General features: G+C 40.8%; 1 protein-coding gene across 3 annotated transcripts in view; it reads right to left on the minus strand.

Annotated features, from left to right (window-relative positions):
- DGKH (diacylglycerol kinase eta) overlaps nt 1–17176 on the minus strand; it is a 203415-nt gene that overhangs the window by 107384 nt on the left and 78855 nt on the right. For all 3 annotated transcript variants that reach the window (XM_018056794.1, XM_018056791.1, XM_018056792.1), the window contains exon 3: nt 3502–3612. In XM_018056794.1, the coding sequence (XP_017912283.1) occupies nt 3502–3612 (111 nt within the window). The remainder of the gene's footprint in view (nt 1–3501; nt 3613–17176) is intronic.

Here is a 17176-nt window from a genome sequence, read left to right on the forward strand (position 1 = left end):
AAATACATCAAACGATTACCTAAGTAACCATTTGTCATCATATAAAATTATTACAATATTATTAATTATATTCCTTTTACTGTATATTAAATTCACATGACATTTATTTTTATAACTGAAAGTCTGGATCTCTCAATCCTCTTCACCTACTTCACCCAACCTCACATACCCCTCCCTTTTGACAACCACCCATGTGTTCTCTGTATCTGTAACTCTTTGTTTGGGTTTGTTTGTTCATTTGTTTTTTAGATTCCATATATAATTTACAGATTCCACATATAATTGAAATTATATGGTATTTGTCTTTCTCTAATTTATTTCACTTAGCATAATACCTTCTATATCCATCCATGTTTTTGCAAATGGCAAGAGTGTTATCCCGTATTTCTTTTCATTTCTATTTGCATGGCTGAAAACTTTCCTAACCTGGTGAAGGATATAGGTATCCAGGGCCAGGAAATACAGAGAGACTCAAACAAAGTGAACCCAATGAGACCCACAGCAAGACACATTATAATTAAAATGCTAAAATGTTAAACTAAAGAGAGAATGTTAAAAGCAACTAGAGAAAAACAACTAGTTACGTACATGGAAGCTCCACAACACTGTCAGCTGACATTTCAGCAAAAACTTTACAGAAGGGAGTGGCATGATATAGTCAAAGCATTGAAAGGAGGAAACTTGACCAAGAATACTGTAGCCAGCAAAATCATAAATCAGAATTGAGAGACAGAGTTTCCCAAGCAAGCAATAGCTTGTCTACATTGTGGTTCATCACCACTAAACCAGTCTCACAAGAAATGTTGAAGGAATTTAAACAGAAAAGAAAAATTATAACTAGAAATATGAAAATAATAAAAGAAAATATCTCGCCAGTAAAGGCAAAAATGTAGTAAAAGTAATAGATCAAAGGTACGAGTGCTTTCCAGGGGGCACTAGTGTTAAAAACCCACCTGCCAATGCAGGACACATGTGAAGGTTAAAAGACAAAACCAGTAAAATCATTTATATCTACAATAATTAAGGAATACGCAAAGTAAAATAACATCAAAAACATAAAATGTTGAGCGGAGTAAAAATGGAGTGCTTTTAGAACATGTTCAAACTTGAGAAACTATTAACTTAAAATAGACTGCAATATACAGAGGTTGAGATATAAGCAGTAAGCACAAACCAAAAACTGATAATATGGGGTTGGTCAAAAAGCCCTTTCGGGTTTTTCTGCAGGATGTTGGAGAAAACGACACACAAATAATAAACAGAAAGGAATATAAACATTATACTAGAGAAAGTCACGGAATCACAAGGGAAGAAAGCAAAAGAAAGGAGCAGAGAACAAAGACAAGCAGCAAACAGTTAACAGGATGGCAGGAAGCACGTACCTGTCAATCATCACTTCAAATGTAAATGGACCGAATGCTCCAATCAGAAGACACACAGTAGCTGAACAGATACAAACACAAGACCCATACATATGTTGTCTGCAAGAGACTCACTTTAGATCTAAAATCACACACGGACGGGAAGCGAGCAGACGGAAAAGCTATTCCACACAAGCATAAATGAAAAGAAATATGGGATAGCAACACTCATTCCAGACAAAATGATTTTAAAACAAAGACTGCAACAGGAGACAAAGAGAGGCGTTACCTAATGACAAAGGGATCAATCCAGCAAGAAAATGTGACACTAGTTAATACATATATACCCAACACAGGAGCACCTGGATCCATAAAGCAAATACTAACAGACATGATGGAAGAAAACTGACAGTCATACAGTAATAGCAGGCGACTTTAACACAATCTACGTCAGCAGATAGATCATTCAGACAGCAAATCAATAAGGAAAACCGCTGGCCTTAGGTCGGGGCTTCCCAGGTGATGCTAGGCCTTCAGTTAGGAAAGTTTTGCAGCCATTATTTCTTCAAACGGGTTTTCTGTCCTTTTCACTCTCTTCCCCTCCGGGACTCCAATAATGTGAATCTTAGCACACCTCCAATAATGTGAATCTTAACACACTTGATGTTGCCCAAGAGGTCCCCTAAGCTAGTTCCATTTTTTGGTTATTTTTTCTTTTTGCTGTTCCGATTGGGTGAATTCCACTAATTTATCTTCTAGATCACTGGTCCTTTCTTCTGAATTATCTAATATGCTGCTGGTTTCCTCTAGTGTATTTTTCATTTCTGTTCTTGTATTCTTCAGTTCTGATTTTTTTTTTTTAATATTTTCTATCTCTGTTGAAATTCTCACTTTTCTATTCTACTGAGTTCAGTGAGTTATCTTTATGACCATTACTTTGAGCAACTTATCTGGAAGGTTGCTTATCTCCATTTCATTCCGTTTCTGTTTGTCTTCTTATTTTGTTTGGAACATATTCCTTTGTTTCTTCATTTTGTCTAACTTTGGGTTTTTTCCTACATATTGGGTAGACCAGCTCCACCTCCTGGTCTTGAGAGTGGCTTTGTGTAGCATGGCTGGTCCCCATAATGTTGTCTCCTTCAGTTACCAGGGTCAGATGCTCAAGGACTGTGCCCTTGGTGGGTAGCATGTGCATTCCTGATGCAGCCTGGCAGTACTTTCTGAGGATGTGCTTGTATGCAGGGTTGGACCCCAATGTGGCTGCCTGAAAGGCCCAGCTGCAACTGTGATGGATGCTCTGATGTGTGTGGATGACCCCTGTGGCAGGAGACACTCTGAGGCAACATGAGTGATGGTCAAAGGTGTCTGCCAGGCCTGCCAGGGCAGGGGGCCACTTGGGTGGGGCTCCAGTGTCTACTGAGGGCACCCATCTTAATTTTATTTTTGAAGGAAGAGTAAAGTATCAGTTTTAAGTGGAACGTCATCATTATCATTTTTTCTTCCAAAGCTACATCATTCTTATTTCATTCAATTATTTTATAAAAATTATTTAAGCCTCGATTTTATTTCACTATGATTTTTATTTCTAACTGCTAGACTAACTGAATGATTGCTTTGAGCTTGGTAATACATGAGCACTTCATTTTCATTATTTAAATAGTAACAGTATTTATTATTATATGCTGCTCACTGCCACTCCACTGGAATATGCTCCACAATATGCTGCTCACTGCCACTCCAGTGGAATATGTTAGAACTGGGATATGAACTCTTGTCTAAAATCAGAGTATGAATTCTTAGCAACTATAGCGAATCCTCTCTCATGTTCAGGAAAAGATTTATAAAGTAAAAATTAGCAAGAAAGGGGGGAATTCAACTCTAGACTTTATTATATCTAATAAAGTTACATTTAACTGTTCATCTCAATTGGAAGGGAAAAAGAAAGAAAACTACACTAGAACCTTGCCATAAGATTGTCCTTAGGGGACATCACATGAAATTGTCTCAAATAGACCCCCTTGTGATCTGGTCCAAGATGAACCATATTTATATTGAATTAGACCAGTAATGCTATATGAAGCCCCAAGACAAAGACAGTTTACAGAACCATCTACAGCCCTCTAGCATTCTCTCAAATTACCTTTGAGTCCTTTGCATAATAAAGTGTACGACCTCGAAGTTTGAAGTATCGCTTTTTCCACCTTTGGAAGGAACTGGTTTGCTTCAACAGCTGTCCCTCTTTAATACTGGTCTAGGGAGAAGCAGAAGCACAACATGATTAAGATGAAATTCAAAGCCAAGTAACATTCAAAATGAATGATGCACTAGCATTAACATTTTGAGTATTATTTCTCATGTTTTGCAAATTACAGGAGAAAATATTGTACTCTCACCATTCAACCACGGAAACACATATGCAAAGCTCCAAGTAGCAAAGGTGAATCTGACATGCCCCCAAAGCAGTCACAAATAGTATGGAAGATACATACACAAAACTAGAACTTTCAACACAGTGATGAATACACGTACCTCTTCAAGTGTGTACTTATATAAAGACTTAATAAATGATGGAAGGGTAGGTCTACAGTAAATGCAATGGTTAAGAAGGCATAAGCTCTGGAGCCAGAAATACTGTGACCGACTGCTGGTGACACCAGAGTAGCTGGATGATCTTAAGCAAATCAATAAACATCTTCTGCCTTTAATTATTCATCTATAAAACGAAGATGACAACAAGACATACCTTTCCGGGCTGTTGTCAAGAATAAATCTTTAAAACCTGTAAAGGATTCATTGCATGGCACATAGGAAATGCTCATTAAATGTCAATTATCATCAACTATGTGTTACTGCAACAAACACATATACAAAGTATGGTGCATGGCGGTTCAGAAAAGAAAGCTCTGCCTCAGAGGGAGTCAAAGATGTCATCCTCCCAGAGGACAGCCTTAGGTAGGTCTTGAAGGAGTTTATCAGAATAAGGAAGGGTTTTTTGTTGTTGTTCATTTACTAAGTCCTGTCCAATCTTTATGACCCCCATGGACTGTAGCACGCCAGGCTCCCCTGTCCTTCACTATTTCCCAGAGTTTGCTCAAATTTATGTCCATTGAGTTAGTGGCTATCTAACCATCTCATCCTCTGTCGCCCCCTTCTCCTTTTGCCCTCAATCTTTCCTAGCATCAGGATCTTTTCCAGTGAGTCAGCTCTTCGCATCTGATGACCAAAGTATTGGAGTTTCAGCATCAGTCCTTCCAATGAATATTCAGGGTTGATTTCCTTTAGGATTGACCAGTTTGATCTCCTTGCAGTCCAAGGGACTCTCAAGAGTCTTCTCCAAAACCACAGTTTAAAAGCATCAATTCTTTGGTGCTCTTCTTTATAGTCCAACTCTCAACATCCATACACAACTACTGGAAAAACCACAGCTTTGACTAGATGGACCTTTGTTGGCAAAGTAATGTCTCTGCTTTTTAACAAACTGTCTAGGGTTTGTCATAGCGTTTCTTCCAAGGAGCAAGAGTCTTTTAATTTCAGGGCTGCAGTTGCTGTCCATAGTGATTTTGGAGCCCAGGAAAATAAAATCTGTTACTGCTAAACTTCTTCCCTTTCTATTTGCCATGAAGTGATGGGACCAGATGCCATGATCTTAGTTTTCTGAATGTTGAATTTCACTCTCTTCTTTCACCCCCATGAAGAGGCTCTTTAGTTCCTCTTCACTTCCTGCTATTAGACTGGTATCATCTGCTTAACTGAGGTTGTTGATATTTCTCCCAGCAATCTTGATTCCAACTTGTGCTTCATCCAGCATAACGTTTCATATGATGTATTCTAGATAGAAGTTAAATAAGGAGAGTGACAATATACAGTCTTGTCATATTCCCTTCTCAATTTTGAACCAGTCCATTATTCCATGTCCAGTTCTAACTGCTGCTTCTTGAGCTGCATACAGGTTTCTCAGGAGACAGGTAAAGTGGTCTAGTATTCCCATCTTTTTAAGAATCTTCCACATTTTGCTGTGATCCTCATGTCAAAGGCATAGTCAATGAAGGAGAAGTAGATGCTTTTGTGAACTCTGTGGCTTTCCCCATGATCCAATGAATGTTGGCAATTTGCTCTCTGGTTCCTCTGCCTTTTCTAATTCAGCTTCTACATCTGGAAGCTCTCCAGTTCTTATGTACTGCTGAAGCCTAGCTTGAAGGATTTCGAGCATAACCTTGCTAGCATATGAAATGAGCACAACTGTTTGAACATCCTTTTGCATTGCTCCTCTTTGGGACTGGAATGAAAACTGACCTGCTGCAGTTCTGTGGCCACTGCTGTTTTCCCAGCGTATTTTAGGTGTGTGCAAAAGTAGAAAAGTTTAAATCAGCACAGATATTTGGAGAATCTTCATAGAATTTTTGATTATAATCACAGGGTAGGGCTTTCAACAGGGAGCAACAAAAGACGTGGCTGGAGAGGTGGGCAGGGCCTCTATGATTCTTGGCCACACCTTGCGCCAGGTGCTTTATGTGTATATCAGTTCGTTTTATTGCCACCAACAGCATCCTTGGAACCCCTCTGACTTCATCCAGTACCTCTCCTTCACCTGGTCACCTTCCCTCCTTCACAACAGCGCGTTGCTCTTCAGTAGGCATACGTGTACGACCCGCAGGACTGAACACCACCTATTCTTTCCTCCTAGACGGTTCTACCCTCAAATATCCATCTGATCAACTCCCTCATGTCTCTCAAGCCTCTGATCTTCTCGATGAGACCCACCTCACTGACCTATTTAACATACTCTTCGCATTTCCCTCCATCCTGATCTTACTTTCCCCACACAAAGTACTTCCCATCTTGTGACATATACTGCAATGTGTGTGCGTGAGTTCTCAGTGGTGTCCAACTCTTTGTGACCCCAGGAACTGTCCTCTGCCAGGCTCCTCTGTCCATGGAATTTTCCAGACAAGAATACAGGAGTGAGTTGCAATTTCCTACTCTAGGGAATCTTTCTGATCAGGGATCTAACCTGGTCTCCTGTGTCCCCTGCATTGACAGGTGGATTCTTTACTGCTGTGCCACCCGGGAAGTCCATTATGTAATGTAATTTATTATATTTATTGTGTTCATCCGCTCCAATATTTTGGGGCTTCCCTTGTGGCTCAGTTGGTAAAGAATCCTCCTGCAATGCAGGAGACTTGTGTTCAATCCCTGGGTTGGGAAGATCCCCTGGAGAAGGGGTCAGAGGGGTTCCACTCCAGTATTCTGGCCTGGAGAATTCCATGGACTATACAGTCCAAGGGGTCACAAAGAGTCGGACACAATTGAGCAACTTTCACTTTCAGTTCACTTTCATGATATGGAGAAGAAGCTGAGATTAAACTCATGTTTGTTTGACTCCAGAGTTTATTTCCAACTTTTACACTTTTATTATTATTGCCTTTTATTATCAACAAGACATAAAATTTTGAGAAAAGTTTATTTCCTCTAATAGGGTAGTTAGGTCTTACTAATGTTTACTTTCAATTTCATTACAAGATTCCCTCTAGAGCTTGCTCTCAGATGGTCCTCCAGGAATTATGAGAGCATTAAAGTTTAATGATAACAAAACATTTTTGTATCTTCGGTACCAAAGAGCCCGACTTAGAATCAGACAGACAGCCTTCAGGCCAGGCTCCACTACACACTACAATATAAATCTGGGCAAGTTACTTCAGTTCTCTGTGCTCCCATTTCCTCGCCTAAAATCCAGGCATAATAATGCCAACTTCACAAGCTGATTGCATCTAATTTAATGATAAGATAATGGCTCAAGAGCACTTAGCACACCATCTGGATTACAGAAAATATTTAATAAATGGCAGCAAGTGTTACTATGATATCATGATGCTATTAAGTTCAGGGAGTATTTGCCAAGCACCAAATTTTAAGAGCTTTTCAGAAGAAGTGAGTAAGTGTTTGCAGGCCACTGTGAGAGCAAATAACAGCTGGAATGGAAGCAGAGTATCGAGATGAAGCGAAGGGAGCCAAGAGCCGGAGATGCTGGCCACAAGGGGCGTTTGCTTTTTATTCTCAGCGCAAAAAGCTAGTGAGCTGTCCAAAGCAAGAGACGGAGAAATGGGTGAGAAAGCAAGGGGAGAACCAATTTTAGGAGGCGACTGCAGGAGTCCCAGGGAGAGACCAGGGAAGACGGAACTAGGACTGTGGCATCACTGAGACAGACAGGAGCAGCGAAAGTTGAGCTGTTGGTTTGGAGGCAGAATCTACTGGCCTTGCCAGCCTTACCTTCTTACTTTACCTTACCAGCCTTACCCTCTTGACATGAAGGGCAAGAGGCAGAAAGGAACCAAGAGAACGGGTAAGTACTTGCCTTGGGCAACTAGGTGCAAAAGACTGAGAGAGTTCCGTGCACTATGCAACAGGTCTTTATCGGTTATTCATTTTACACACAGCAGTGTGTACATGACCGTGCCAAAGTCCCGAGCACATGGAAATCTGCCCAGTGTTATGTGTCAGCCTGGGTGGAGGGGGGTTGGGGGAGCAGGGCTACATGTGCACATGGCTGAGTCTCTTCTCTGTTCACCTGAAACTCCCACAACACTGTTAACTGGCTAACCCCAATACAAAATGTTTCCGGTGTTAAAAAAATAATTTAATGTCAAAAAAAAAAAAAAAAGGATTAAGAGAGAAAGGGTGAGAATAAGGAAGAGTTCAGTGATGAGTCGCCCTGCTATAGCCCAGGGTAGAAAGTCTACATTCTTAAACCCAAACACAAAATCTTGAAATGCCAGAGAGAGATAACTCACGTAGGGAACAAACCTCTTGGCAATTCAAAGGCTAAAACGTGGGTGTTTTCAGATTTTTGTGAAGTTGCTTAAGGCAATGAGGAAGAAAAATTAACGTTTAGTCTACTTATGTTCTATAAGGCTGTTTTTTTAACAGCATAAGTAACCTAATATTTCTTTTCCACGTTTATTAAAGTAATTTTCTAAAATGAAAACCCAATAACAATATGCTGCTGCTTAGGGTCCTTCTGGTTTTCTCTTTTTCTAAGTGAAGTGTAGCTGACTTACAATATTGTCTTAGTTTCAGATATACACCAAAGTGATTCAGTTATACATATACCAATTCCTTTTCAGACTCTTTTCCCTTATAGGGTATTACAAAATATGGAAGAGAGTTCCCTGTGCTATACGGCAGGTCCTTGCTGGTTACCTGTTTTGTACACAGAAATATGTATACTTTAATCCCACACTCCTAATTTATCCCTCCCCACCTCTTTCCCCTTTGGTAACCATAAATTAGTTTTCTATGTCTGTGGCTCTTTTACTATTTTGTAAATCAGTTCATCTGTATCTTTTTTTTTTGTTTTGCCTGCAATATAAAATCCAAACTTCTATATGGGTCAGAAAAGACACCTGTGTGATGCTCTCCAAACCCCCCACTTGCCCATTTGCAGGCTCCTCCCTCTGCCCTAAATGTCCTTTCCTCAATAACCTGTCTTAAAAAAAAATACATATATATATATATATATATATATATATATATATATATATATATATATATATAAAATATCCTTTTATTTGGCTGTGTCAGGTCTCAGCTGCAGCAGGCAAGATCTTCGTCGAGGGATGAGGGCTTAGTAGTTGTGGCAGGAGGGATAAGCTGTCCCAAGGCATGTGGGATCTCAGCCCCCCACCAGGCATCAAACCGCATCCTCTGAACTGGAAGGTGGACTTATCAACCACTGGACCCCCAGGGAAGTCCCCACAATTGACTGTCTTGAAAGCTCCTAATCACTTCGACTCCGACTCAGTGCCACGGCCCCGGAAGGCTTCCCCACCCGCTAGGAAAAAGTGAACACCTCCACTTTGCCCATCGAATGCATCTTTCTCCTACCTGTTTAATGGCACCTCTGACAACTGAGTGGCCTGTTTGTGGTCCCATCAGGCTGTGACGTTCACAGAGCAAAGACTGTGTTCTCCGTATTTTAACAACGTCACCAATTAACACATTCATTGGCACTTTAAGGGGCTTCCCTTGTGGCTCAGCTAGTAAAGAATCCACCTGAAATGTGGGTTCGATCCCTGGTTTGGGAAGATACTCTGGAGAAGGGAAAGACTACTCACTCCAGTATTCTGGCCTGGAGAATTTTGGACTGTATAGTCCATGGGGTCACAAAGAGTCAGACACAACTGAGTGACTCTCACTTCACTGACACTTTAAGACCTTCATAAGTGTTAAACCAAAATCACTTTTATTTTATTTATTTCTTGGCCATGCCAGGCGGTATATGCGTTCTTCATTCCCCAGTCAGGAATAGAACTGCATTGGAAGTGCGAGGTCTTAACCACTGGACTACCAGTTCAGTTCAGTCACTCAGTTGTGTTCGACTATTTGCGACCTCATGAATCACAGCACGCCAGGCCTCCATGTCCATCACCAACTCCCAGAGTTCACTCAAACCCATGTCCATTGAGTCGATGATGCCATCCAACCATCTCATCCTCTGTCGTGCCCTTCTCCTCCTGCCCTCAATCTTTCCCAGCTTCAGGGTCTTTTCAAATGAGTCAGCTCTTCACATCAGGTGGCCAAAGTACTGGAATTTCAGCTTCAACATCAGTCCTTCCAATGAACACGCAGGACTGATCTCCTTTAGGATGGACTGGTTGGATCTCCTTGCAGTCCAAGGGACTCTCAAGAGTCTTCTTCAACACCACAGTTCAAAAGCATCAATTCTTCGGCACTCAGCTTTCTTCACAGTGCAACTCTCACATCCATACATGACCACTGGAAAAACCATAACCTTGACTAGACGGACCTTTGTTGGCAAAGTAATGTCTCTGCTTTTGAATATGCTATCTAGGTTTGTCATAACTTTCCTTCCAAAGAGTAAGCGTCTTTCAATTTCATGGCTGCAATCACTATCTGCAGTGATTTTGGAGCCCAGAAAAATAAAGTCTGACACTGTTTCCGCTGTTTCCCCATCTATTTCCCATGAAGTGATGGGACCAGATGCCATGATGTTCGTTTTCTGAATGTTGAGCTTTAAGCCAACTTTTTCGCTCTCCTCTTTCACTTTCATCAAGAGGCTTAGTTCCTCTTCACTTTTGGCCATAAGGGTGGTGTCATCTGCATATCTGAGGTTATTGAGATTTCTCCCGGCAATCTTGATTCCAGCTTGTGCTTCTTCCAGCCCAGCGTTTCTCATGATGGACTACCGGGGAAATCCCCAAATAACTTTTACAGTGTAAAATGGTATATAAGTTTGTCTTTTAAAGAAAACGGTAGAAAATGGAAAAGAGAGGCTATAAATGACTTTCTGGGTCCCGGCATTCAGCACACCTGAGCCTGCTCCTTTCTACTGTGTATACAAACAGTAGTGCTCAGCCGCTAGTCCTGTCTGACTCTGCAACCCCAGGGACTGCAGCCCACCAGGCTCCTCTGTCCATGGGATTCTCTAGGCAAGAATACTGGAGTGGGTTGCCGTGCCCTCCTCCAGGAGATCTTCCCAACCCAGGGACTGAAGCCAGGTCTCCCGCATTACAAGCGGATTCTTTACCACGTGAGCCACCAGGGAAGCCCAAAAAACATCAGATACAACACAAAAAAGTGTATACGGGGCTCAAATGCCATCCCTGCATGAAGGGCTGGGGAGGGACAGTCAGAGGGCAGGAAAATATCTGTCTATCCTGATTTTAAGACTATTGCTAATTTAAAGATGCTCTTTACACAGCCACCTTCAAAGCACATTTATGTCTTGTCCCATTTGGCTTTATATATTTTTTTCAATCCTGCACAAGCATGGATTTATTTGCAATGTGTAAGGCTGAGGAGAATACAGAGATTTGTAAGATATAGTCCTTATTTTCATGCATTTATAAACTTCTCTATGTTATAATATACAAACAGTCAATTTTAAATTCTTGAAGAAAGAAAAAAAGGAAGAAAAAAAAAGAACATCTAAAGTTAGCTCACTTTCCTAGAGATGTGATTAAAAAGATTTAACTAGGAGGCAGTTTTTCACATGAAAGTTAATCCTCAAAATAAACTTCTGTTTATACATGGAGAGTTAAACAAACACTTCTCATGAAAGAAGGCACATAACAAAAATGATTAATCTGCAACAGCTCCAGCCAATATCATCATATAAGTAAAGTATGGTTCAGAGAAAAATGATGCGGTTTGAAAAATCTCAAAATAACGAGTCAAACAGATGAAGAAACAAGAAGGTTTTTAAAAACCACAATATTTAATATATTCAATATTACTGTTCACCTAGAATGACAAACTGAATTTGGTAACAGAAATAATAAATAGTTATGACCAGAGAGCTATTATTAAAATCTACTAAAAATACATATTAGAATTTTATGTTGTTTGCAATTTCTAGGATAAGGGATAAACTCTCCCCTCCCTCAAAAAAGGGCTTAGAAACATTTGCATTTAACAGCCATTGGTCACATAAACTGATACCTCAGTTGATAAAGAATCCACCTGCAATGTGGGAGACCTGGGTTTGATCCCTGGGTTGGGAAGATCCCCTGGAGAAGGGAAAGGCTACCCACTCCAGTATTCTGGCCTGTAGAATTCCACAGATTGGAATTCTAAGGGTCGGACATGACTGAGTGACTTTCACTTTTCATTACATAATCTAGCAGATATTAGTTTAGTATTATTTGACCCTCATGAAAAATCAAGAAAGCCACAGAGCCCCCAATAGTAATCCAATAACCCAGTTTCCAAATATTAAAACCAAAAAGTCAAATGAATCGGCTTTGCAAAAAAATGTTTCAAAAAAATAAGCTTTAAAAGTTTTAAGATCTCTTTTCTATCTGGCTTTCTGCAGTCCAACGTCTTCAAGCTGTGGAATTACTCATTTCACACCCCTTTCTAAAAGCACACACAAGTAATTTCTCTTTTAAATTATACACACGAGTGCTCCAGTATTTCACCTAACATTTCAGAAACACCTCTAAGTCAAAAGTTGAAGCTGCTTTGGGGACTTACTACATTGATGTCCTAAGGAGAGTGCAGCTTTATAAACAGCCATCCAGTGAGCCTTTTTATAAAGCTAAGAATCTCGGAAAAATCTGTTCCTGCCTGATTTATCTGATAAATGTACATTTTCATATGTTGGCTTTGGGGGAAACACCACATAGACGTGGTGAAGAGTCTGATGTGGAAAAGGGGAAATGTCAGTCATGACTCATGTTTTACAGATGCCTTCAAAAATTCCAGAAGCATCTTGAGCTTCTCGTCTTGTCCCAACATGACCCCTTAACTTCTCTCCTAGGGAATGGGAATACAATTTGTTGTGATAGGAGATGTGGGCTGTTACGGACTAAATGTTGGAGGGCAATCCTAACTCCCAGTGTGATGGTACTAGCAGGTAGAGCCTTTGGGAGGAGACCGTGTCAAGAGGGGCTTCCCAGGTGGCACTAGTGGTAAAGAGCCCGCCTGCCAAAGCAAGAGACTTAAAAAGATGCAGGTTCAATCCCTGGGTTGGGAAGATCCCCTGCAGGAGGGCATGCCAACCCACTCCAGTATTCTTACCTGGAGAATCCCACGGACAGAGGAGCCTGGCGGGCTACAGTCCATAGCGTCTCAGAGTCAGACACGACTGAACCAACTTAGCACAAACGCGTGTGTCAAGAGGGTAGAGCCCGTGTGAATGGAGCTAAAGCCCTTACAAAAAAGACCCCAGAGCCCCAGCCAGAAGATGGCTCTCCCTACTGGGACACTGATCTTAGACTTCCCAGACTACAGAACTGTGAGAAATAAGTATTTACTGTTTATTTTGGCAGTCTTTGGCATTTTTGTTATAGCAGCCTGAACAGACGAAGACATAGGTCAAGAGAATTTTCACCACTGTATATTTTGTATGTAATCACTTCTTTCCTCTGAAAGTCACTCAGTCGTGTCTGACTCTTTGAGACCCTATTGATTATACAGTCCATGGAACTCTCCAGGCCAGAATACTGGGGTGGGTAGCCTTTCCCTTCTAACGGGAATCTTCCCAACCCAGGGATCGAACCCAGGTCTCCCACATTGCAGGTGGATTCTTTACCAGCTGAGCCCCAAGGGAAGCCCAAGAATTAAAAAAAAAGCCCCCCCCCCAAAAAAAGAAAGAATCCTGGAGTGGGTACACAGTCTTCTCCAGCGTATCTTCCAAACGCAGGAATAGAACTAGGATCTCCTTCTAATTCTGTCTACTTCATTCTCCCAGAGAATTATTCTTTGTCTTATACCTTTTGCTGCCATATCGTTTGTCATATGAGATCCAGGAAAGCTGTCTGTGTACGGGGTACCTGTTCAGAACCTATAACATCAATGAGTCTAGAAGACTTCCTTAAACGTAAGCCTCTTTAGTTTTACAGACTTTAACTTCTAAGTGGAAATAATATCTGCATATCTTTATGTGCTATTGCGATATGTGAAACAATGGATAGGAAAAGATACGTAATTCTTTAAAAAGGCGGCATGACAAGATATCATCATCAGTCACCTTAGGCTCCATGATAAGTGTTATTCATTACAGAACAGATCTTATCTTTCATTCCATCCCTTTCCACTCCTGCCTTTGCCCGAGTTCAAGCTTCTCTCACTCCTTTGAACTCAACAGTACCCTACGTGGTCTCCATACTAGCAATTTTTCCCACCACTAGTCCATTCTTCCCACTGTGGACAGAATTACCCATGGGGGAAAAATTTTTTTTGATCTTGCAAAACTCTGGTTTAATACGTTTAGTGGTTTCCTATGACCCACAGTGTAAATCCAGAGTTGTGAGCTAGGCAGAGACTCTTCCTTCCATAAATGACCCACCTTCTTTAACAGTTTCATCTTCAGCAGTCCTCCTAAATTCATCCACAGTAGAGAAGAGAAGTACCTGTGAACCCCCAAATCCTCCATGAATCCCTGTGTCCAAGCTCTTACTCAAGCATTTCCTTCTACTCATAATACCTTCCTCTGATTTTTCTTCCTCTGATTTTCTCCCATTCCATCCTATCATCCTCCAAGGCTCAGGTCACCGTCATACCCTGGGTGCACCCAGCACAACACAAACACACACACACACACACACACACACGTAGCACTAACCATGTGAAATAAAAAATTCTTGTCTCGCTCCTCTGTATCTTATTTATTTTTCCATTCTACACATATAACCATGTACTTGACACTAAGAAAATAATGAGTATGTTAACAGATTTATTCAATAATTAAGAAACAAAAAGTAAGAAATTTAAAGGATTAAAACATATTTCTCAGATCTTGAGGAATTCAGCAGAGAAAGAGATTTCAAATTTTCTTTCCAGCAAGTCAATACAGTGTCAGAAAGGGCAAAAGAGATAGGCCTGACTCCTAAACGAGAGCCCTTGGGACGTCCCTGGCGCTCCTGTGGCTAAGACTCCGTGCTCCCAGAGCAGGGGACCCAGGTTTGATTTCTGGTCAGAGAACTGTAACAGATCCCACGTGCCACAATTAAGACCTGGTGCATCCAAATAAATTAAAAATATTAAAAAATAAAAAAAGAACCCTGTATTGAGTTCCATCTCTGGCTCCATTTACTGTATTTGTGACTGTATATGAGTGACAACATTTATGACCCTAAGTTTTCCTATCTGTAAGGTAAGGATAAATATCGCCTGCCCTGCATTCCTCAGAGTTGCTAGGACAAAACAAAATATAGCATAAATATCTTTCATAAACTTCCAAATGCCATACAAAGTTTCATAAGCAAGGTACTCTTTTAACAGGCCATACTTCTGGGAAAAGTATTTTAAGTGGGACTGACATAGTTAAATAAAAAGATATACCATTTCTGAACAATGGCTTGATGCTTACATTTAAAGAAATTATCCCCAAAAGATCAGGTTTAACTACATAAAGTATACAGTCCCAAAATGCATACTAGTTTTCTAAACATTAAAATAAATCAATCATGAAATTATATTTAATAATGGAGCAGACTTTACAACTCTTATATAGTATTACTGTTTTACTTCTTAGAGTATCAGTCTTATTTACCAGTAAGAATTATAAAATGATGACCACTGCTCTTGGATAACTCCACTCTGGTGCCAGGGGCTCTTCAAAATTCAATTACCCTCAAACTAATCTCCCTATTAGTTAGAGCAGGGCCAGGCCCACCTTATTCACCACTGCAGTGCCAGCGCTTTATCATGGTTCCCAGCACAGAGAACAGTTCTTAATTGCACAAATGAATCAGTGAGGTGAAGACGGATGTTCAGATAAAGCAGCTGGAATCCTTTGAGAGGAAACATGAACTGCACACCGAGAACTTTTAAGGGAGAGCCTGGGCAGGGCGCTTGACGGCATGCTGAGAACCACATCCAGAGGGCTTTACTCTGCAGCCATCTCTTTCTGATTTGCACATGTCCCTGTAGCAAATTTAAGCATTCAGTTGCTGACTATTCTCTTGGGGTTTGCTTTCCCCCAAATTGAAAGCCAGTCTGCTTTTATTCACTGCCATTCACTCCACCAGTATTAGTCGCTCGGTTGTGTCCGACTCTTTGCAACTCCGAGGACTGTAGCCCACCAGGCTCCTCTGTCCCTGGGATGTCCCAGGCAAGAATACTGAAGTGGGTTTCCATTCCCTTCTCCAGGGGATCTCCCCCTGACCCAGGGATTGAACCCGGGTCTCCTGCACTGCAGGCGCATTCCTTACCACCTGAACCACCAGGGAAGCCTTTACTTTATTTACCACCTGAGCCACGAGGGAAGTCTTTACACCAAGGAGACCATCTACTGCATCACAATTAATTTTGTATTTGAACGGTATCCAGCATATATCTATACAATGTATATATCAGTGATTATCTGCAATAAACTTTCTATCATTCCCTATTTTATCCAACAGTTAAACTGACAAAATTTGGCTTGAAAGGTCGAATGCAAAGCACACAGGTCCAAATTCTGCTCTCCATCTCTGAAACGAAAAGTCCATCTTCATCACAAGATTGCACATTAATGTATGTGCCTTCTATGACAGCATCATTTTTTTCTTTTATTAGCTCTTCTAGTTTTTGCCTGATTATAAAATAAGAACTATTTTTCTCCACAAATATGCCCAAGCTTATGATAAATGGTTACTGCCCATTGTCTTATGACTTTGGAAGGTTAGCCAACTACTGTCATTCTGATTCAGTCCGTCAATCTCTTTTATCAGCAGCTTATTCAATTGCTTAATGCCTGGTTTCTCTATCAGCCTCCAAATTTCCCTCAGTTCCTCTTAACTCCAGACCCTTTGGTTTTGTGCCTTATATTCCTCTTTCCCCTTCTGAATTCTGTAGGAAATCTCTGTTAAAGTTGATCTACATTAAGCCCTAACAGATACACCAGTTATTATTCTAAAATCTGGCTGATCACCTGAATCACATGGAGAACTTTATAGACATGAACAGTCTCAGTTCATGTGGGACTTTTTAAAACTGAAGTATAGTTGATCTCATGGGAAAAGACCCTGATGCTGAGAAAGACGGAAGGCAGGAGGAGAAGGGGACAACAGAGGATGAGATGGTTTGATGGCATCAGCGACTCAATGGATAGGACTTTGAGCAAACTTCAGGAGATGGTGAAGGATGGGGAAGTCTGGCGTGGTGTAGATCATGAGGTTCCAAAGAGTCAGACACGACTGAGCTACTGAACAACAATAGCTGATCTACAATATTGTGTTGGTTTCAGGTGTACAGCAAGGTGATTCAGTTATACTTTTTTTCAGATTATTTTCTATTATAGGTTATCATAAGATATTGAATATAGTTCCCTGTGCCATACAGTAAATCCTCATCGCTTGTCTATTTTATGT

This window comes from Capra hircus, chromosome 12, assembly GCF_001704415.2.
Source record: "Capra hircus breed San Clemente chromosome 12, ASM170441v1, whole genome shotgun sequence".
NCBI classification, from domain to species: Eukaryota; Metazoa; Chordata; class Mammalia; order Artiodactyla; family Bovidae; genus Capra; species Capra hircus.